The sequence below is a fragment of the Gopherus flavomarginatus genome, chromosome 5, assembly GCF_025201925.1.
Source record: "Gopherus flavomarginatus isolate rGopFla2 chromosome 5, rGopFla2.mat.asm, whole genome shotgun sequence".
Classification (NCBI taxonomy): domain Eukaryota; kingdom Metazoa; phylum Chordata; order Testudines; family Testudinidae; genus Gopherus; species Gopherus flavomarginatus.
In genome coordinates, this window is record NC_066621.1 from 97,830,071 (window position 1) to 97,853,824 (window position 23,754).

At 46.1% G+C, this 23,754-nt stretch overlaps 1 protein-coding gene across 3 annotated transcripts in view; it reads left to right on the forward strand.

The window, feature by feature from the left end:
* LTK (leukocyte receptor tyrosine kinase) overlaps positions 1–23,754 on the forward strand; it is a 159,260-nt gene that overhangs the window by 113,339 nt on the left and 22,167 nt on the right. For all 3 annotated transcript variants that reach the window (XM_050954786.1, XM_050954787.1, XM_050954788.1), the window contains 10 exons: positions 409–540; positions 1,962–2,118; positions 4,031–4,213; positions 4,624–4,722; positions 5,245–5,397; positions 13,310–13,420; positions 15,309–15,495; positions 16,640–16,730; positions 20,128–20,192; positions 22,478–22,607. In XM_050954786.1, coding sequence (XP_050810743.1) covers positions 409–540; positions 1,962–2,118; positions 4,031–4,213; positions 4,624–4,722; positions 5,245–5,397; positions 13,310–13,420; positions 15,309–15,495; positions 16,640–16,730; positions 20,128–20,192; positions 22,478–22,607 — 1,308 coding nt within the window. The remainder of the gene's footprint in view (positions 1–408; positions 541–1,961; positions 2,119–4,030; positions 4,214–4,623; positions 4,723–5,244; positions 5,398–13,309; positions 13,421–15,308; positions 15,496–16,639; positions 16,731–20,127; positions 20,193–22,477; positions 22,608–23,754) is intronic.

Consider the following 23,754-nt stretch of genomic DNA (forward strand, 5'->3'; position numbering starts at 1 on the left):
TGTGCAAATCACCTCGTATCTCTGTTCTTGCATTTCCTCATCAAAACAATGAGTACGAATAACACTGACCTATCGAATAGCAGTATTCTGAGACTTAATTAGTAATTAGAAAGCATTTTAAGATCCTGGAATGTAAGGAGCTCTAGAGGTGCAATGTATTAGCATTTGTTATTAATAATAAAAATAATATGGGCTCATTGCCTTTCTCTGGTTCTGCTGTGAGCCTTTCTTATGTCTCTTGCACATGTGACGTGTTCCCAGCTCAGGAGAAGCTTGTCAGAGGCCAAGGGACAAGTCAGTTACCAAGCTGGTGGTCCCTCCACAAGGAGAACACATACTACGTGTACAGATCTGTGCATGCAGACTAGACGGTGTTGATCTCTAACTGCATCTGTTGTCTCCTTTCAGGGGAATGTTCAGACCCAGAAAATCTGCCTGGGAGAGTCGTCTCTCATTGAAGAAGATTACAAACTCAAAAAGGATCTGAAGGACTGGGCTGGAGGAGGGGGTGGGGGTGGAGGAGCCACCTTCATCTTTACAGTAAGTCTTCCCTCTTTCCAATCCCCTTCTGGACAGTGTCCAGGAGAAGAGCTAGCTTTCACTAGTGATCATGTGATATGATGCTGTCATAAACAGATAGCTAAGGGTTAATGTCTCTTTCACCTGTAAAGGGTTAACACAGGGAGCCAAACACCTGACCAGAGGACCAATCAGGAAACAAGACTTTTTCAAATCTGGGTGGAGGGAAGTTTTGGGGTGTGAGTTCTTTGTTCTTTGTCTTGGTTCGGTGATCCTCTCGGCTCTGAGAGTGATTTTTCTATCTCCAGGCTTTCTAATCTTCTGTTTCCAAGTTGTAAGTACAAGGATAGTAAGACAATAGGTTTATATTGTTTTTTTGTATTTACATGTGTGTAGTTGCTGGAATGTGTTAAATTGTATTCTTTTTGGATAAGGCTGTTTATTCATTTTTTTTCCTTTAAGCAATTGACCCTGTATATTGTCACTTTAATACAGAGACTATATTTTATGTCCTTTTTCATTCTTTGTATATAAAGCTTTCTTTTTAAGACCTGTTGGAATTTTTCTTTAGTGGGGACTCCAGGGAATTGAGTCTGCAGCTCACCAGGGAATTGGTGGGAGGAAGAAGTCAGGGGGAAAATCTCTTTGTGTTAGATTTACTAAGCCTGACTTTGCATACCCTCTGGGTAAGGGGGAAGAGAGATTAGCTCTCTCGGTACTTGTGTTTCCAGGAACCCAGGGAGGGAACACCTGGAGGGGAGGAGGGGGAAGGGAAATGGTTTATTCCCCTTTGTTGTGAGACTCAAGGAATCTGAGTCTTGGGGTTCCCCAGGGAAGGTTTTGGGGAGACCACAGTGAGCTAGGCACTGTATAATTCCTAGCTGGTGGCAGCAATTACCAGGTCCAAGCTGGTAACTAAGCTTGGAGGTTTTCATGCTAACACCCATATTTTGGACGCTAAGGTCCAGATCTGGGAAAAATGTTATGACAGATGCTATCAGCTGTTTCAGAGGATTGAAGGAAGGGACGGAATGTTTTACAGAAATGCAAATTCCTCATTCCCCCTCATTTCAGTCACCTGCTAGCTACTGCCTCCTCAGCACTGTCAGCCCGAGCAACAATACCAGTATGGGAAATCAAACCAGGGTCTGCTGCTTAACACTGAGACTGGTGCAGCCTCAACAACTGGTGTTTAATTGGACCTGCCTCAGATACTTGTCACGGTTGGCAGACTGCCCTGAATAATGGTGTCAGAAAACAATCTGTAGCGTTGCTCTGGGCTGTGGCCACTATTATATGAGCTGCTTTTATGCTTATTGATGCAATGAATAAGGTGGATTCTCTCATCTGAAAGGTTGAAGGGTTTTCTGGTATCTGATGGTTTTGAGCCTGCTGCACCTTTCAACTGTTCTGTGTATTGAATTGTATTTGTCCTTGAGCAGCTGAAGGATGGGGTTTTCGAACCGTTGCTCATCGCTGCAGGAGGAGGGGGGAAGGCATACCTGAGGAATCAGGACAGCTCCCTGGATGATGTACCCCTTGAGCAGTTTGAGAACAACACAGCAGTCCCTGGAGTCAATGGGAGAACTGGGGCAGCAGGTGAGGCCCTGGAGCAATACAAGGTCTGGATTTGATGGCTGAACACACAAAACTGACCTGCAGACATTAAGCAACACAAATCCTTTTGATTCATATTAACTTTTCTATGAGAGTAACCCACTCAGACATGAATGGTTCTTCTTCAAGTGCTTTCATATGTCCATTACACTGTAAATATGTGCATGTCCTGTGCACGGGTGCCAGACCGTCTTCCCTAGCATACCCATAAAGGTGGCCCCACCCATATCCTAGCTCCTTCTGCTCCCAAGAAGAGTATAAAATTCAGAACCACCCCTCCTCTCCTCTAGTTCCCTTTTACCATCCATGATCGTGGTCAGAGTGTCTTACTCATAAACTCATAGACTCTAAGGCCAGAGGGATCATCATGATTATCTAGTCTGACCTTCTGCTCATCACAGGCCACAGAACCTCAGCCACCCACTCCAGAAATAGGCCCATAACCTCCGGTTGAGTTACTGATGTCCTCAAATCTTGGCAAGTTACAGAGAATCCACAGTTTACTCTAGGGCAGACCAGCAAGTGACCCATGCCCCAAACCGCAGAGGAAAGCAACAAAAGCCCAAGGGTCTATGCCAAGCTGACCTAGGGGAAATTTCTTTCCTGATCCCAAATATGGTGATCAGTTAGACCCTGAACATGTGGTCCAGACCCACCAGCCAGACACCCGAGAAAGAATTCTCTGTAGTAACTCAGAGCCCTCCCCATCTAGTGTCCCATCTCTGGCCATTGGAGATCTTTGCTAATGGCAGATGTGGATGGGCCATATAACTTTGTAGACAAACTCATTCTGCCATCCCCCCCATAGACATATCAAGCTCAGTCTTGAAACAAGTCTTTGTTCCCTGTGAACAAACGTATTGCTGCTTGGCTATTTAGCTAGTGGTCTCTTTTTCATAATTTGTTGTTTGTTTTTTTTTTTCATTTTTCATTTTGTTTTAGTTCAATTTTCTACAGTCAGGTATTGGCATTATCTACTACCTGGGAAGCCTATGCCAAAGCCTCTGGGTTTCCAACCTTACTCGGGTTGTTGGAAGTCCATTTCTGTCAACAACAATAATTTGCACTGTCTCAAGTGCTCAGGCGAGGGCTGTGTTAGAGACAGGTGCTCCATTTGTTGCATCTTGAAGACCAGGACAGAAAAGCTGAGAAAGGACTGCCTTCATTACAACAAGGCAGCATTTAGACTGGTGTGAGAACCACTGTAATCATCCAAGGGAAGCTCTTCCATGACTCCTTCCTGGAATGCTCCCCCAGCTTTGTCTGCAGATAAAAGTCATCAGAGGTCCCCATCACTGGGCTTCAGAGCATTCCAGGCCTCAGAAACATACAAAAAATGTCAGCATCAGGTTCCTCGAAGATCAGGCACCAGGCTTCTTCCACAAGGTCAGCCCAGTACTGATGGTACAGCTTGTCACTCTCTGACAGTGGCTCATACAGTGAGACCTGAGCTATTGACTCTCATGCCCTCCAAGAGGCCGTCAAGACCAGCTGTTTCTTTGGCTATGACAAAAGAGACTTCTCTGATCACAGCACGACCAGCATCCATGTCAATACTGATGGTGCCGGAGGCTTATGCTGTAGCAAGGGTCAGGAGCGCCAGGGCCAGGGGGCCATGGCCCCATCACTTTTTAAAGTGATGGACACCAGTATGTGTAGTTAGCAAGTGCTTTTCACAGCTAGCTTAACAACAAATAATATAGACCCTGAACTGTGTTTGTATTGTGCAAGCTGCATTGATGGACATCCTCACTCCCTTGGTGAAGGGGGTAACTTGAATGCAAGTACATCTTAGACAACTCATAAGGGATATTTTCTCTCCCTTCACACACTTTCCCTGACTCCACTCTGCCCATAACCTGCTCACCTGATTTTCTCTCTCTTTTTTCTGCAGGTGGAGGTGGTGGTTGGAAAGACACCACCCTGTTTCCTCAGACTGGGAAGTCCCTCCTGGAAGGTGGAGAGGGAGGCCAGGCCTGTCCCCAGTCATTAGCCAAACTCCAGTGGGCCACCTCAGGTGGTTTTGGTGGAGGAGGAGGAGCTTGTACATCTGGCGGGGGTGGTGGAGGCTACAAAGGTAGGTCTGTTTGTTCTGTCAGTTAGGGGAATGGAGACTGTAGGGACTGGGAACATTGCTCTTTATCTGCAAGGATATTTAGCCATCCTTTAGCCTGCCTTTGATCTGTCTAGAGGGAATGGTCCATTTAATGATGATTCGTTCTGTTAAAAACTAACCTATTTGCACCAAGTTGAACCAAGACAGATACTTTTTGATTGAAGGGCTCTTCCAGCCCTGATGGGTCTGGGATGAATGATTTCATTGTCCTCTTTGAGGGCAAGAGATAAACACATTATCTCAGTAGCAAGTCCCAGTGGAACTCCATACTTGACGAGACCAATGCAAAGGGGGGGGACCCCACATCTTGTAGCCACCGCACCTTTGCTGCTGTTCAGCACTTGCACATGGTGACACCTCTCTTTATCCAGGTGGGCATGTATCAGATGTTGATGATATCACAGCTGATGGGCAGTATGGTGTTTCCTTTGTGAATCCAGCTGGGGAGATCTTCCTACATCCCCTGGCAGGTAAAACACACTTTTTCTATTCTCCCACCACCGTCTCTGCCTCCCTTTTATCTCCTGTCTCTCCTTTCCTTCCTTCTATCCCTTTCTATAACCTCCACACATACATGTTCTCTACGATGCAGATCCTCGGGTAATGTAAATTGTCATAGTTCCATTGCTTTCAATGATAATTTACAGTAGCTGAGGTTTTCCCCCTACAACTCTCCTAGGCTGAGAGATGACACCAATCTTCAGGTACAGTTATATGTATTCAGTCCTGGCCTACCCCATCCCTCTTCCCCATCGCACCTCAAGGTTAATCCAAAGGGGTCATGCTTTTGGGAGGTAAATTTCAGTGCCAGTACTCATTCACTTCTCCTGGCACTCCTCAAATGGGTGATGTCTGTTCTGTGTAATGTTGGGATGTGTGTTTCCTTAAGTAGGGAGACTGGCACTACAGCATCCTGCATTTGCTTTCTACTTTTACAACATGGGAGAAGATAAATTAAATCCTTCTGTTCCATCTGGCTCCTTCTCATTCAGCCATGGAGAGTCACGGGGATGTGGAGATTCAGGTCTACCTGAACTGCAGCCACTGCCACTCGGGCAACTGCAAGCGGCACCTTGACACCACTCTGCCGATCTGTATTTGTGAGATGGGAGCCGTGCTGGCCAGTGATAATGTCACCTGCATAGGTAATAGGTGGAGCTTTATACTCACAGAATTTCTTCTGTCTTCTTTGCATCTCTCCTCCTTCCAGCTTCTCAAGGTAAAGATACTTGACTCATAAATAATGATATCGTTCCTCTCTATTGCCTGCCATCAGAGATATTTCAAACATTAAACAACTTAATCCTCCCAGCATCTCTGGGCCATCTGCATATTATCTACATTTTACAAGCAGGCAAACAGAGTCAGAGGGACAGATTTTCAAAGGCACTAGGACACAGGTAGGCACCTAGTAAGATTTTCAAAGCACCTAAGCAAGTTAAGGGCCTAAATTCTATTCAAATCACTGAGAGCTATGTGTCTGACCTGGTTAGTGGGTGAAAATCTCACCAGGTGCCTATCTGCATCTTTAGGTGCCTAAATATTTTTTGAAGTCTGGCCCAGAGAGGTTAAGACATTTGCCGCAGAGCTGGAAATGGACCAAAGGTCTTCTGACTGCCATTCTTCTACTATAACTACTAGACAATGTTCCCTCATTGTAAAGTCTTAGAGCAGCAGTTCTCAACTGGGGATCTACAGCCCCCTGGAGGGCTGCAGTCAGGTTTCTGGGGGTCTCCCAAAATAAATCGGGCTTCAGCCCCAGGTAGCAGTGCTTGGAATGCAGCCCTGGGTAGTGAGGCTTGTGGGGTGTGCCACCTCCACCCCCGACTCACCTCAGCGAGCCACCCAGCGTGTGGGTCAGCAACAAGTTTCACACTATCAGAGGGGTAGCCGTGTTAGTCTGGATCTGTAAAAGTAGCAAAGAGTCCTGTGGCACCTTATAGACTAACAGACGTTTTGGAGCATGAGCTTTCGAGGGTGAATACCCACTTCGTCAGATGCATGTAGTGGAAATTTCCAGGGGCAGGTATATATATGCAGGCAAGCTAGAGATAATGAGGTAGTTCAATCAGGGAGCATGAGGCCCTGTTCTAGCAGTTGAGGTGTGAAAACCAAGAGAGGAGAAACTGGTTCTGTAATTGGCAAGCCGTTCACAGTCTTTGTTTAATCCTGAGCTGATGGTGTCAAATTTGCAGATGAACTGAAGCTCAGCAGTTTCTCTGTGAAGTCTGATCCTGAAGTTTTTTTGCTGCAGGATGGCCACCTTAAGGTCTGCTATAGTGTGGCCAGGGAGGTTGAAGTGTTCTCCTACAGGTTTTTGTATATTGCCATTCCTAATATCTGATTTGTGTCCGTTTATCCTTTTCCGTAGCGACTGTCCAGTTTGGCCGATGTACATAGCAGAGGGGCATTGCTGGCATATGATGGCGTATATTACATTGGTGGACGTGCAGGTGAATGAACCGGTGATGGTGTGGCTGATCTGGTTAGGTCCTGTGATGGTGTCGCTGGTGTAGATATGTGGGCAGAGTTGGCATCGAGGTTTGTTGCATGGATTGGTTCCTGAGCTAGAGTTCCTATGGTGCGGTGTGCAGTTACTGGTGAGAATATGTTTCAGGTTGGCAGGTTGCCTGTGAGCGAGGACTGGCCTGCCACCCAAGGCCTGTGAAAGTGTGGGATCATTGTCCAGGATGGGTTGTAGGTCCCTGATGATGCGTTGGAGAGGTTTTAGCTGGGGACTGTATGTGATGGCCAGTGGAGTCCTGTTGGTTTCTTTCTTGGGTTTGTCTTGCAGTAGGAGGCTTCTGGGTACACGTCTGGCTCTGTTGATCTATTTCCTTATTTCCTCATGCGGGTATTGTAGTTTTGAGAATGCTTGGTGGAGATTTTGTAGGTGTTGGTCTCTGTCTGAGGGGTTAGAGCAGATGCGGTTGTACCTCAGTGCTTGGCTGTAGACAATGGATCATGTGATGTGCCCGGGATGGAAGCTGGAGGCATGAAGGTAGGCATAGCGGTCGGTAGGTTTTCGGTATAGGGTGGTGGTAATGTGACCATCACTTATTTGCACCATGGTGTCTAGGAAGTGGACCTCCCATGTAGATTGGTCCAGGCTGAGGTTGATGGTGGGGTGGAAGCTGTTGAAATCGTGGTGGAATTTTTCCAGAGACTCCTTCCCATGGGTCCAGATGATGAAGATGTCATCAATGTTGCGTAGGTAGAGAAGGGGCGTGAGTGGACGAGAGCTGAGGAAGCGTTGTTCCAGGTCGGCCATAAAAATATTGGCATATTGTGGGGCCGTGCGGGTGCCCATAGCTGTGCCACTGATCTGGAGATGTATATTGTCATCAAATTTGAAATAGTTGTGTGTGAGGATAAAGGCACAGAGCTCAGCAGCCAGTTGTGCTGTAGCATCATCAGGGATACTGTTCCTGACAGCTTGTATTCCATCTGTGTGTGGGATGTTCGTGTAGAGAGCCTCTACATCCATGGTGGCTAGGATGGTGTTTTCTGGAAGGTCACCAATGCATTGTAGTTTCCTCAGGAAATCAGTGGTGTCACGGAGATAGCTGGGAGTGCTGGTGGCATAGGGTCTGAGTAGAGAGTCCACATATCCAGACAGTCCTTCAGTGAGAGTGCCAATGCCCGAGATGATGGGGCATCCAGGATTTCCGGGTTTGTGGATCTTGGGTAGTAGATAGAATAACCCTGGTCGGGGCTCTAAGGGTATGTTGATTTGTTCTGGTGTTAGTGTAGAGAGTGTCCTGAGTAGATGTTGCAGTTTCTTAGTGTATTCCTCAGTGGGATCTGAGGGAAGTGGCCTGTAGAATTTGGTGTTGGAGAGTTGTCTGGCAGCCTCCTTTTGGTAGTCAGACCTGTTCATGATGACAACAGCACCTCCTTTATCAGCCTCTTTGATGATAATGTCAGGGTGGTTTCTGAGGCTGTGGATGGCATTGCGTTCTGCACAACTTAGGTTATGAGGCAAGCGATGTTGTTTTTCCACAATTTCTGCCTGTGCACGTCGGCGGAAGCATTCAATGTAGAGGTCCAGACTGTCATTTCGACCCTCAGGAGGAGTCCATGTGGAGTTCTTCTTCTTGTGCTGTTGGTGGGAGGGTACCTGTGTATCAGTGCGCTGTTCAGTGTTGTCCTGAAAGTATTCTTTGAGTCGGAGACGGCGGAAGTAGGCTTCCAGATCGCCGCAGAACTGTATCATGTTGGTGGGGGTGGCAGGGCAGAAAGAGAGTCCCTGAAATAGGACAGACTTTTCTTCTGGGCTGAGTGTGTAGTTGGATAGATTGACAATATTGCTGGGTGGGTTGGGGGTACCACGGTTGTGGCCCAATGAGGCAGGTAGGAGTTTAGACAGCTTACAGTCCTTTTTCCTTTGTAGAGAGGTGGAGTAATGTAGATCTCCTGTCTTATTTTAGTGAAGTCCGTTTGTATGGAAGTTTGGTTATTAATGAGAGTCTCCAGGTTGGAGAGCTCTTTTATGATGTTTTCCTGTTTGCTGTATAGGATGCTGATCAGGTGGTTCCTCAGTTTCTTTGATAGAGTATGGCATAATCTCTCACTGCGGTCTGTGTAGTATGTAGATAGCAGTGGATTTTTTACCTTTAGTCCATTTGGTATGATGTCCATCCATTTGACTACCAAAAGGAAGCTGCCAGACAACTCTCCAACACCAGATTCTACAGGCCACTTCCCTCAGATCCCACTGAGGAATACACTAAGAAACTGCAACATCTACTCAGGACACTCTCTAAACTAACACCAGAACAAATCAACATACCCTTAGAGCCCCGACCAGGGTTATTCTGTCTACTACCCAAGATCCACAAACCCGGAAATCCTGGACGCCCCATCATCTCGGGCATTGGCACTCTCACTGAAGGACTGTCTGGATATGTGGACTCTCTACTCAGACCCTATGCCACCAGCACTCCCAGCTATCTCCGTGACACCACTGATTTCCTGAGGAAACTACAATGCATTGGTGACCTTCCAGAAAACACCATTCTAGCCACCATGGATGTAGAGGCTCCCTACACGAACATCCCACACACAGATGGAATACAAGCTGTCAGGAACAGTATTCCTGATGATGCTACAGCACAACTGGCTGCTGAGCTCTGTGCCTTTATCCTCACACACAACTATTTCAAATTTGATGACAATATACATCTCCAGATCAGTGGCACAGCTATGGGCACCCGCACGGCCCCACAATATGCCAATATTTTTATGGCCGACCTGGAACAACGCTTCCTCAGCTCTCGTCCACTCACGCCCCTTCTCTACCTACGCTACATTGATGACATCTTCATCATCTGGACCCATAGGAAGGAGTCTCTGGAAAAATTCCACCACGATTTCAACAGCTTCCACCCCACCATCAACCTCAGCCTGGACCAATCTACACGGGAGGTCCACTTCCTAGACACCACGGTGCAAATAAGTGATGGTCACATTACCACCACCCTTTACCGAAAACCTACCGACCGCTATGCCTACCTTCATGCCTCCAGCTTCCATCCCGGGCACATCACATGATCCATTGTCTACAGCCAAGCACTGAGGTACAACCGCATCTGCTCTAACCCCTCAGACAGAGACCAACACCTACAAAATCTCCACCAAGCATTCTCAAAACTACAATACCCGCATGAGGAAATAAGGAAACAGATCAACAGAGCCAGACGTGTACCCAGAAGCCTCCTACTGCAAGACACACCCAAGAAAGAAACCAACAGGACTCCACTGGCCATCACATACAGTCCCAGCTAAAACTTCTCCAACGCATCATCAGGGACCTACAACCCATCCTGGACAATGATCCCACACTTTCACAGGCCTTGGGTGGCAGGCCAGTCCTCGCCCACAGGCAACCTGCCAACCTGAAACATATTCTCACCAATAACTGCACACCACACCATAGGAACTCTAGCTCAGGAACCAATCCATGCAACAAACCTCAATGCCAACTCTGCCCACATATCTACACCAGCGACACCATCACAGGACCTAACCAGATCAGCCACACCATCACCGGTTCATTCACCTGCACGTCCACCAATGTAATATACGCCATCATATGCCAGCAATGCCCCTCTGCTATGTACATCGGCCAAACTGGACAGTCGCTACGGAAAAGGATAAACGGACACAAATCAGATATTAGGAATGGCAATATACAAAAACCTGTAGGAGAACACTTCAACCTCCCTGGCCACACTATAGCAGACCTTAAGGTGGCCATCCTGCAGCAAAAAACTTCAGGACCAGACTTCAAAGAGAAACTGCTGAGCTTCAGTTCATCTGCAAATTTGACACCATCAGCTCAGGATTAAACAAAGACTGTGAATGGCCTGCCAATTACAGAACCAGTTTCTCCTCCCTTGGTTTTCACACCTGAACTGTTAGAACAGGGCCTCATGCTCCCTGATTGAACTACCTCATTATCTCTAGCTTGCCTGCATATATATACCCGCCCCTGGAAATTTCCACTTCATGCATCTGACAAAGTGGATATTCACCCATGAAAGCTCATGCTCCAAAACGTCTTTTAGTCTATAAAGTGCCACAGGACTCTGCTACTTTTAAAGTTTCACACTGAGTAAGGAAAATAAAAATAATATTCAGTTTTTAATTTTTGTACCTATATTATCCTTTTCTTTTTATATATTATATATGTGTTGTGTGTAACTCCCTAATGATCAATTTAATACAGCTTTTAATCTACTGGATATGCAGAACAACAGTTGTGGTGACACAAGTGGGCCATGGAGTTTTTATAGCGTGCTGGGGGTGGGGCTCAGAAAGAAAAATACTGGGAATCCCCATCTTAGAGGGCAGAGCAGAAGTGTTAGATTTCAAGTTCAACTTCTGTCTGGCTCACGCACTTTCTGCAAGCACAAATGGTCATTTTTGTGTCTGTGGGAGACTGAAAATGGAATCGTCTCATGAGGTCGGAAAAAGGTTTTAGTTAGGTTTTTATAAGAAGGATTGATCATTCTCAGGCCTCCCTGGACCTATGTTTTCCAGCTGGAACTGGGATCAGATGTGCCAGAGCATTGAGGGATCCTGTCTCGCCAGTATTCCCAGCTCAGACAGAAGTAGGAAGTACCAGCAATCATAAAGCAGAAAATCATCTTTTTACAGAAATCATATGAAAGCCTGTACTGATGTACTTCAGGATTAGCTGTGGATAAGAAGTCAAACTTGTAGATGCTTATCTGAGCCAAACCTTCTAGTAATAGGCTCTTTCCACCGTCAGGCTGCCGATTTGGCCTACCCACTTAGCTATGCTTCTTCTGGTGTTCATGCCTCAGGTCAAGAAAGGGGGGATGAGCCAGAGAGTCTGCATAGATGGAAAGGGGAGCCTAGATGGAAGTGAGCACCCATCTTTGGAGGAGAAGGGGAAGACATCTTTCTATATTTCACTCTGGAGATGCAGGATTATGAGGAGTGTTGGGAGTAGATAGGACTGAAAACTCCAGACACCATCTCCTTGCACACCAGGATGAGTTGCACCACCCCACAGCCTCAAAAATTCAATGTTGTTTGGGCTGAAGGCACGACATCTATAAAAGAGCGCAGTGTAAATTCATCTGACAAGCAGACAATGCATTCTGAGAGAACTTAGCAGCTGAAAGTTCCCCAGTGGGGATTCAGGACAAATGATCATTTTCAGAAGGGATTGTTTTATCAGTAAGGCTACATTTTAGTTATGGGTATTTTTAGTAAAAGTCATGGACAGGTCATGGGCAGTAAACAAAAATTCACAGCCCATAAGCTGTCCATGACTTGTACTATATTCCCCTGACTACATACTGCGGGGAGGAATGTCTAGGGGGGCGCCGTGAGTGCTGGGGGGGACAGCCCGGGGACACTGCAGCTGCTTGGACGGGTGGCCTGGAGGATGCTGCAGGTGCTGGGCAGGGGGACTGGCAGCAGCAGGCGGCCCGGGACCCAGGGCCGCCCAGAGGATTCAGGGGTCATGGGGTCTTCGGTGGCAGGGGGCCCCCACTGCCGAAATGCTGCCGAAGACCCAGCACTTTGGTGGCAGGTCCCAGGACAGAAGAACCCCCCGCCGTGGTACTTCGGGGCACTTCGGTGGTGAGTCCCAGGGCTGAAGGACACCCCGCCGCCGAATCGCCGCCCAAGACCAGAGCGGAAGACGCTCCGGGGGCCCGGGCCCCGTGGGAGTTTTCCGGGGCCCCTGGAGCAAGTGAAGGACCCTGCTCCATGGCCCCAAAAAACTCTCAATTGCCCCACTTTCCACCTCCTCTGGGTGGCCCTGCTGGGACCCCTGCTGGTGCTGGGCAGAGGGAGAGGGCAAACAGACTCCCTACCCGACTCCTTGCAGCTCCCTGGAAGTGGCGACATGTCCCTCTCTCAGCTTCTAGCTCCACACACTGCCCCCACCTCAAGCACCAACTCCACAGCTTCCATGGGCTGGGATCCATGGGCAGCCCCTGGGCTAGCCGCACTGGCCACTGCAGAAGTCACAGAGGTCCTGGAAAGTCATGGAATCCATAACTTCTGTGATCTCCATGGCAAACTTGCAGCCTTATTTATCAGTACATCTTGAGTTAAACACATCTGTGATGTAACACCACCAAATAGAATGACTGAATCACATGGAGTTACACTAGAGATGAATTTGTCCCCTTCTTTTCACACCAGTTAATACTCGTTTGACTGATGTTCTTCATTCTTTTCTAACACTGTCTTCCAATTCTAAGACATTGAGCTTCCTTAGGGGAATTCCAGCTAGTGGGCAGTGCTATTTTCCATCTATCTGGAATCTGAAGAACAGAATAAGGGATATATTTGTTTTAAGCTGTTCATGTTAGGTAATTACATTGGTTGAACAGTGATTTATGAGTGTTTATGACTCCTGGGGCCCTAATGGAATTTGCTTTAACATGCAAATTATGGTTCTTCACCACCATCATATTATTTTTTGGAAGAGGGGAACCATGGCGGGTGAAGTTCTTTAATGGGGCTGTGGTTGTCTGGTGGTTAATGTGTCTGTGTCTTTGTTTTGGCCAGTTCCTCACAGCCCCATCCCAGAGGGACACCTTCCTCTTCCGCTCCTCCTAGCTGTGGTTACTGTGATTGTAGTGCTTGGAATGGCTCTGGCTTGTGGCAGCCTGTCCATCGGTAAGGAACATCTTTGGCTTGTATTAGTATACTCATTCCTGCTCTTGTATTAATTTATATGGAATATACGTGCCCTAAGAGTCAATGGTGTTACCACGACCCTGTCACTGTCCAATGTTAAACTGTTAAGCAAGGGTTAGAGTTTGGTATATAGAGACCTCGGTTTGCTTCGTTCCATGCCAAACAGACTAAGAAATGTATGCTAAAGTTTGGAGATTTAATGGTTAGGATACACGTGAGAGAAAGAGCTAAAATAAGTTATAAAGCAGTTTGAAATTGAATGATTATGTAAAACAGACTGGACCAAAATCTATTAAAAGTGCCTTTTAAAAGAAATAGAGTCTCTCTTATTTCACTAGACAACCCTTCTTGATGAGGAGGAAAGGGTTAGTTCTGTTGCTGTTCTGAGATGGGAAGGGTGGTGGCCTGTCTTGCTTTTGACAAATAGATGGACCCAAGGAGGAGAAGAGATAGGATAATAAAGGTGGGAGAAATACAGCTTTTGCTGATGCTGCCAGGATTCTGGGTGACCGGTCAGTCCCAGGCAGATGCTCTATATTGGTGGGTTGGCCAAAACAACATTTGCCCTGGGCTCAAGCTTCTCTTCTGGTCTGGGACATCATCAAGCTGGGCTGGTCCCCTCTCCTTCACCAGTCTCTTTCAGGCAGGACAGAGCTGGTTGGACTATCTTGTCTCATTGTACTGATACTGCGTGGTACAGTTGACCTCAGGATCAAATGGAAAGCCAAGAGAGAAGGAGAGAGACAGGACAGGAGGAAAAATAGCAGGGCAAAAAGGAATACACAAGGGAAAGGGAGACAAAGCAGGATCTCACGTGTCTCCAGTTGGAGTCTCCGTTGGTGCAGCAATGATGGCCAAGTGTCCACTGACATGCTGGGCTCTGGGTTTTACGATGATGCAATGACTTTTGGGGTCCACAGAAGAAGGGCAAAGTCCCTGGAGTGGAGCGGAGGCCTGTCAGCCCTCCCCCTCCACCGGGAATTGCTCAGTTGACCCGCCTGTCCTCAACCCCAAAAGTTTCTTTGTAAAGGCCTTGAAAGTGGGGTGCTGAGCAGAATAATCGATTTTCTCATTACTGTTGCAACACTGCTCAAACCCACTGTCCCCAACCTGGCTTTTACCAGCCTCTGAGTTGGCCCCACTGGAAGAAGGGAGCCCACCTTAAAGCTATATTCTACTAACCATGGGACTGATGGGGAATTGAGAGGGGCTCCAGCCAGGAGACTGGAGACTACCAGCCAAAGCCAGAGGAAGACTAGTCTGCCTGCGGACCACATTATTACTGCTGCTGCTAATAATTGGGACCAGACTGTGTTCTACCCTTGCGTAAGTCAAGTCATGGGGAGCCAGCAAGAAACATCACCATTTGCCTGGCCCATGTAAGAGCTGGACACAATGGTAGCCACATGAGCAGGGACTGCTCTGGCCTTGCTCCTTCTGGGGAGAAAACCACTTAGAAAGACCACTAGATCACTAAGCAGGCCCTCCTTTAGCAGCCACTAATCCATAGACTGTTGTCATTACCACTGGTTAAAGATAGAACTCATTTAAAGGCATGGCATGGTCTCAGTCTGATTGGCCACTTGCTTTGTTGTCTTGGTTGAGTTACAGCAAGTCCTCTTGCTTCTTGGTTCAGGGGAGGTTGCTCCAGAGAAAGGGAGATGGAGCCCAGGCCTACATATGGCCAATACTCCATGCTTGTGTATCCCATTCAAGATGCTGGGGATTTAAGAATATTACTTGGATTCATAACTGCTGACTTGGTCTCTTTGTGTTGTTGATTGTTCTGTGCTGTTGGCATTGTTTCCTCTGCTCTACCCACATGTTGACATTTCACCCTCTATTCTTTTGTGGTGTGCTTCCACAGTTTATCACCGTAAAAAGCAGCAGCTGGAAGGAGCCAGAGCACGACTGCAGAGCCCAGAATATAAACTGAGCAAAATCCGCACCTCTACCATCATGACAGATTACAACCCTAACTACTGCTTTGCAGGGAAGGCTGCCACACTGAGCGAGCTGAAGGAGATCCCCCGGAAAAACATCTCCCTGCTTCGGTAAGGCTTGCTGCTGGGCCTGCTCCTTCATTCAGGAGAGGAGTTGTAGCCTTTGGTTAAGGTGGCAGGGTCCCATATTTATTTTGTTTGAATGTATAAAATTTGCCATGGAACATGGAGAACAAGAGACTGAGGGCTAGCTGGCTGACTAACGTGGAAAGCTCACAGTCCAGCATGGTACAGCCTAAATGTGGCTTTCATGACAGCTGCTTATAACAGCTATGCCTCACTTTTATGTTCTTCAAGACACCATTTTGTAAGAATTAGGCCCTGACTTAAGGACATGTTTAACTTAAACTCATGAGTCATATGTGCCATTGACTGATTGGCTTCCAGGTAGAAGCAAGAAGATTCCCTGTACTGTTCCCTCCCTTAAACTTTTGGGAAGTCCTGGGTTACTGGGGCTGCCTGGCTCCCAACAAATCTCTTCCAGGTCCAGAGCAACATTTCATTTTCTGCATCAGAACAGAAACTCACATCACAGGGAAAGCCACCCTGGGCTACTCTCATGACCCCTGCAATCCAGCTGATGTCAGTGAAGAGGGCATAGGGAGTACAGGCAAAATTTGACTGCCTACTTGGCCTTCAGATATCAGCCCACAGCCTTCTCTCTCTGATGCCCTGATTCACTGTAACCTTAATATCATTGCTAGTAACTGAAAGCTCGTGCTGGTGCCTAGGTGTAATTCATGGAGTCACATGTAAAAAAGGTGAAAATGCCTGAGAACATAAAAATTGGATGGTAACAGAGTGATATTCTGAACAGAGACCCCTAAACCATGCTTGTAGCTGCTGCCATTGCTTCACACTGACTCAATAGACCGTCTAGGCTTCAGAGTCATGCACCGAGTGACATTCCTCAAATCTTATTATATAGATAAATCTGTCACCAAATCCAAGGGTGCTGGTGCCAGTATAGATTCAGGCGGTTACTTTGTCAGCATGCAATAGATTCCTGTGTTTTCAGTACCACTGAAGGTTCAACATTATAGCACCAGAATGGGTCCAGAGGTGATTCTGGACATTTTGATACTAGGCCATGTCTGGGACTGATTGCTTTGCCCTGGATTTCAGTTTCGAGAACAGGTCCAAAACCTATTCCTCAACTTGACACAGTAATACCTGCTTTTTCTCTTCCCTTCAGGGCCCTAGGGCATGGTGCATTTGGTGAGGTTTATGAGGGGACTGTGGTAGGAATCGCAGGGGATCCCAACCCTCTTCAAGTGGCTATCAAGGTCAGTACTTACAGCTAATGGTCTAATCTTTCCTGTACGGTAGCGAATACTGATGAGAGTAATATTACCATGTAAAAGTTCCAAATAGAAATGGATTGTTACAATTATCATATATTGCATGGTTAACAGTGTTACACATGCTGCTAATGTCACACGTGGGAGTTATGAGCTTTCCATTGTTTTGATTTTTAAGCCAGGTAGCAATAGCAGCAGATTGCAAATAAACAGTTATTGTTTGCAGCATGACCTTGTAGTGGCTACACCTGATGCTCTAATGAGGGTGAGAACTGTTGTGTTAATTTCAGTGGAATAACTGGGCCCAATGAGTCAAAGGCCTCTGCACGACAGAACCCGAAGAGAAGAGTGTGTCCCTCAGCCTTTGCTGCCAATACCAGGGAGAGAGCTCCTACTGCATCTAAGAGGAGGCTCTATGAATCTCAGTCACCCATCCATATAAAATATATTAGCTACAATTAAAACAAAGTGCTAAATCCTCTGCTAACGTCAATCGATGCAGCTCCACTGAAGTGAGGGAGCTCTGCTATTTGATACCAGCAGAGTTTGAATCGCACTTCCATGTTTGCTGAGAGTCTTTCAGTAAAGTCATAGTCATGTAAGTCACCTTTAGGGTTCGTCTACACTTGGAGCTGGGGGTGTGATTCCCAGCTCGAGGAGACATACCTGTGCTAGCTCTCATTAAGCTGGCATGCTAAAATAGAGTGCAGTGCGCCCTATGTAGGTGCCCTCAGATTCCCTAGGTGTATACTCGGGGAGGCTAGTCTGTCTCACAGCTCACACTGCCACAGCTGCGCTCTATTTTAGCATGCTAGATTGATGAGAGCTAGCTCCTTGAGATGGGAATCACACCCCCAGCTCCAAATATAGATGTACCCATAGACACTATTCCAGCAATTCCTGATACTCCAGACACCTCCTTTTTAAGAAAGGCTCCAGGCAATTCTGGCAATTATAGGCTGGTAAGCCTGACTTCAGTACCAGGCAAACTGGTTGAAACTATAGGAAAGAACAGGATTATCAGACACCTAGAAGAACACGACTTTTGGGGGAAGAGTCAACATGGCTTTTTTAAAGGGAAACCATGCCTCACCAATCTACTAGAATTCTTTGAGGCAGTCCAACAAACATGTGGTCAAGGGTGATCCAGTGGATATAGTGTACTTGGACTTTTAGAAAGCCTTTGACAAGGTCCTTCACCCAAGGCTCTTAAGCAAAGTAAGCAGTCATGGGCTCAGAGGGAAGATCCTCTCACAGATCAATAACTGGAAAGACAGGAAACAAAGGGTAGGAATAAATGGTCAATTTTTGGAATGGAGAGAGGTAAATAGTAGTGTCCCCAAGGGTTCTGTACTGGGACCAGTGCTCTTCAAGATATTCATAAATGATCTGGAAAAATGGGTAAACTGTGAGGTGGCAAAATTTGCAGATGAAACAAAATTACTCAAGACAGTGAAGTCCAAAACAAGATGGTGAAGAGTTACAAAAGGATCTCACAAAACTGGGTGACCAGGCAACAAAATGGCAGATGAAATTCAATGTTGATAAATGCAAAGTAACGCATACTGGAATCCGAACTATCCATATAAAATGATGGGGTCTAAATTATCTGTTACCACTCAAGAAAGAGCTCTTGGAGTCACGGTAGATAGTTCTCTGAAAACATCCGTTCAATGTGCAGCGGTATCAAAAAAGCTAACAGAATGTGAGCTGAGTTGGGGTTAGCACTTGAGTTATAACTCGAGCTAACTGTGTTGTAAAGACTCGGATATGTCTAGGCTGCAATTAAAAACCCATGGCTTGCTGGAGCCAATTGAATCAGGCTAATGGGACTTGGCTGCGGAGCTGTTTAATTGCAGTGTAGATGTCCAGGCTCTGGCTGGAATCCATGCTCTAGGACCCTGTGAGGTGGGAGAGTCCCAGAACTCACACTGCAGCTCGAGCTGAAATGTCTACACAGCAACTAAACAACCCATCAGTCCCAGCCCAAGTCAGCTTGCATGGGCCAGCTGTGGGTGTCTAACTCCAGGGTAGACATACCCTGAGCGAATGTGAGAACCCAGAACTGAAACTGACTAAACACTGCAAGTGAAACTGTCTATTCTAGCTTCACAGTCCGGAGTGACGTGCAAAAGTAAAAAGAGAGGAAAAAGTACATTCAGATGCTATTTATTGTTTCCATTTTAATGATCCAGGGCCAGACTGTGGCCAGCTTCTATGTGAGTGAGCAAGCACTGCTCCCTGTTAGTGCCCTGTCTGCAATCTTCCCAGGTATTCACATAGCCCCTAGCAAATGAAACTGCTGAGAATCTGCTGTACTTCCTTCTGGAAGATGATATAATGTCCACATGGTAGATGAGAGAGGGAGTGTTATTTAAGGTCATACGGGCTGCGTGCACATAAATCACTTCACAGTGCCCAGATTGGGCAATCATCACACAGAAGCTGGGTTCATCATGGTCTGGCTCTATCATCAGTCCCTTCTTTCACTGAGTTGGTCTTTGACAGAGCAGGTGGATGTAGAATAGAGAGCTTTAAAAAATACATCGAACATACTCCTTTTGTAAATGGTGCACACACCAATGTAGTAAATGGCCCAAGAGATGGTCTATTTCATTTAGTAAAATGCGGCCCCATCCTCCAAAGCCCACACTGCAAATGGCAGTAGCCATGTTCTCCCTCACAGCCTAGCCTGCATTCAGTAGTGGACAGCCAGTCCCCTCAAGTCTGCACACACAGATAGCTGCAGCCATATCATCGTCTACAGCGATGCCCACAGCGTCCTGCTCAGACCTGCACCTGCAGTTTGTATCTACCTGTCAAGGCCATTAGTACACACTGTTTTAAATCAGTGGCTCTTAACCTTTACTGCAGCCTGCACCCCTTTGGTTCTCAAACTATGTTCTCACACCCCTTAAACCTAGATATATTTTTGTTTGTATATTACAATAACCGTTAAAATGTATAATGTTAATAAATACATCAGTTTGAGGAAACAAAGTAGTTGTACTTACATGTTTGTGCTTAATTTGTGTTTTCGATGATTTACCTTCTAAAATTATCTGGCACGTCTCGCACCCCCCCAGGGGGTGCATGCAGCCCAAGTTAAGAACCACTATTTTAAATGAACTAAACAAAAGCACTGCATGTAGTTAAATGCACACACAAGGATATTCTTCACGTAGGTCAGTCGGCTCTTGTTTCTTTCCCACCTCTTGAGTCGTATATGACCCAATAAGTAGGGAATTGGAAGAGGAGAGAGACAGACACTCATACCATAGCTACCACTTAATCGTATTGTGTCTTCACTGGCTTCTTTATACTTCTCTTAAATATCTTTGTTTCTTCTGGGTGCTTCTCCCCTTTCGTTCCCTCTCAACAGACATTGCCAGAAATCTGTTCTGAGCAGGACGAGATGGATTTTCTGATGGAAGCGCTGATAATCAGGTACATTTCTAACCAGAAAATTAACTCACTGACTCAGGAGATTAATAACAGGATGGCGAGACTTTCACATTCAAATCACTGGTTCCAATCCAGCCCTGCTTGATATTAATTACAAATTGCTATAGCCAATGGCTGTTTGGCGGCCTATGAGTTAGTGACAGCTCAGTTTCTAATGGACATGTGTCCACTTTGTACATGAGACTCTTACTTTCGGCTTTACTGAAATAACCAGTAATTTCTCCAGTGGTTGTTTGGGAAATAAGCACTAAATTCTTTTAACTGTGTTACATGTATATTGTATCTTTCATCTCAGGAAATCCCAGGGCCCTTGGCCATGTAGGACTCACGTCCTGCAGTCTTTGTGTAAGGAAACTCCCTTTGATTGAATGGAAAGCTGTGTAATATGTGAACTACAGGGTTTGTCCCTATAGCCATGCAACCCTACTGAAATTCAGCCACCAATGGGGTGGAGAGCAGCAGTCAGCTGGCGCACAACATGCTGCATGCCAAGGAGAGAGTTTTCAGCCCAGGATATTGGGGCAAACCCTTCTCTTATTAAAAATGCTATGGGGTGTTTAGGAACAACCCTGGACCTGTCTCTTGCATGGATGGCTGCACAAAGAGATGGTGCATGAAGCTTCCCCTTTGTGCCCTTTAAGCAGTAGCCAATCACAACTGTAGCTCCTGTGCTCCCCTAACAACAGAGACTTCTCCCTCCCAATGCCTTCTGCAGCACTAGTCGCCCTAAAGGCCCCATGTCTCTGCCCCTCCTCTGCACCAGGCAGCAGAATGGGGCATGCTGAACCCTCGAGGGGTGAATTTGTGAACAGGGAACCAGTGTGTGCCGGGGAGCTCCAGGAGGTGTAGTGCAGCTCATCACCTCCCTCAGCGCAGGCCAGTGCTACTCAGGCACAATCTATCTTTTGATGTCTGTGCAGAGTAGATCAGACAATTGATAAGGTTGGATTTTAAAGACCTTCTCATAATGAGCTAGGTGGTGTATAATTTATCTGCCTAGGAAAGCTAGAGAGCTGAGCCATCCCCATAATTCCAGGCACTCTAGGTATTTCAAACCTGGGGTTTATGCCACTACATCAAGCTCCAAAAGGAAGTTTGAAAAAAGGGAGATGATCTGGAAGAACTCCCCTAATCTCTTTCACAGCATACAGCAGATTTACTGGGGAGGTGGCTGTCACTTACTGTGGCATTGCCCAGATCTTGCCTGGCAAAGCAATCACTGGAAAAATCCAGAAAGAGCCACACCTATTATAATTTCTTTTAAGCTTTTAGACAAAAAAAAGTGTCTGAAAGACATTGTGAAATGTATTGCTGGGAGTTACTTATTTTTATGGCTCTGCCCCTTCTTGAGTGTTTGGAATAAAAGCATTCCTGAAGGTGTTTGTATGTGGATGACTTCATCTCACAGCTAGGACATGCTGCTGGGACTCAACTATTGACATCAGTCCATCTCCCGCAGACTGTTGGAGTTCTGATTGGCAAGGCAAGAGGCAGCAGTGCTGATACATGATTTTTAAAAGCAACCCACGAGACCATTTCATAATGTTTTGATTTATTTAGTAGGGGCTACCCTCTCTGTCCTGCCACCCCTGCCAAAGTCCTCAGTTCATATCTAACCCAGGTTGGTAGTGATCAAAAGTCACAACCTTCTGATGATAGTTTGGCAGCATATGTTAAATGAGTTTATTGTCTCAACCCAGTTCCCTGAGGACAGAAAAAATTACAAAACCAATTGCTACAATTGGCATGAGCTAACCCTGTTTTTGGCAGACTGGACACTGAACTGAAACCCCCAGCTACACAGAAATTTATTTAACAAACACTGAAAAAAAACAAATCCCCACGATAACATTTCATTTCAAATAGCTGTAATATTTTGGATTTTAAGATATCATGTTTCCTTTCTCCCATGACCCTGTCACTGTTAAATCCATGAATCTTCTCTGCATTAGAAGATCATGGCAGGCGTGGGTGGAGAGAAGGCACTGTTGTATTTGGTAGCTTTTGCCAGTTTTCTCCCACTTTCTGAGGAAGTTCGATTAAGCAAAGCCAAGCAGAATCTCTTTGGGTTCCTTGTAAGCAGAGCTGGGCTGAGGGCACCATGCTTTGATTTAGCTGAGGTCAGGATTTGCTTTGACAGAGTGTTTCACAATCAGGTTGTATTTCATCTGAATCACCAAAGTTCAGGGGGGAGTTGGGTAACAGGTTTTATCCCCTCTCTGATTTTGTCTTCTCCTTTCCATGTTGCTGTGGTGGTTGATTCACAGTAAGTTCAGTCACCAGAACATTGTGCGGTGCATTGGCGTGAGCCTTCAAACACTGCCTCGCTTCATTCTGCTGGAGCTCATGGCCGGTGGAGATATGAAGAGCTTCCTTCGGCAGAATCGACCCCGGCTGGTGAGACCATCTTCCCCTTTCCACTTGTGTCTGTTTTCATTATGGCATTTTAATAGGGCTGATTTCTGATTCCCAACTCCTATAAACCTCTGGACATTTTCCACCCTTCCCTTGACTTGAGCAGATGCCAATAATAGAAAATGATACTTGATCACATATTTCAAAGGATCCAGCTTTTTAGCAATCAAGGAGGACACAGAATAAAGGCTGTTTTCCTGTCACTTCCCCTGTTCTCTGCCAGGGTCAGCTGGACAACAGCACTTGAGAATGTTCCCTCAGCCTTCGTCACATTGCTGTGTCAAGTGAAGAGCTGAAATTACAGCAAGGACCCTCGTTAATGGGAAGATGTTGGAGCAGCTCTTCAGCTGGCATAGATCAACACTGACTTCAGTGGAGCTATGTCAGTTTACACCAGCTGAAGACCTGGCCCTACATGTACCATTAGTGCTGAATGAAATAGCCAATGCAAATAAATAACAACCTGGAATTAGTCCTGGGTTTTCTGTTTGTGGGTTGATCATGAATCAATGCTGATTTCCACAGATGTATTTGTTATGGGCAAAAGGCTCCAGGAATAATTTGGATGAGCAGCTTTCAACGTATTGGCAGTTCACAAACTGCTAATTTCACCTATTTGCAATTGGTTATTCAGAGTGTATTACTGGTCATGTAACTCACATAGTATTGCTTCTGCTCCCTGAGTGGATGAGTGAAACTTTCTAAATAAGAGAATAAGGCCTACTCTACAACCATTTTTTTTTACTGGTGTAGCTATATCAATTAGCTACAACCCATAGTATGGACACAATTATAGCAGTATAAAGGTGTCTTTCAGATATATTAGAGACAAGGTGTCTGAGGTAATAACTTTTATTAGACCAACTTCTGTTGGTGAGAGAGAAAAGCTTTCAAGACACACAGAGCTCTTCTCCAGGTCCACTTGAAAGCTTATCTGTCTCACCAACAGAAGTTGGTCCAATAAAAGATATTACTTCAGCCACCTTGTCTCTCTAATATCCTGGGCCCAACACAGCTACAGTTACACTGCATAATACAGGTGTTGTTTATTCCCCTTCTCATACTAGAATAAATTATACTAGTATAAGTACATTCAACCACCTCCACAGCAAGGAGGTTGTAGGGCTTT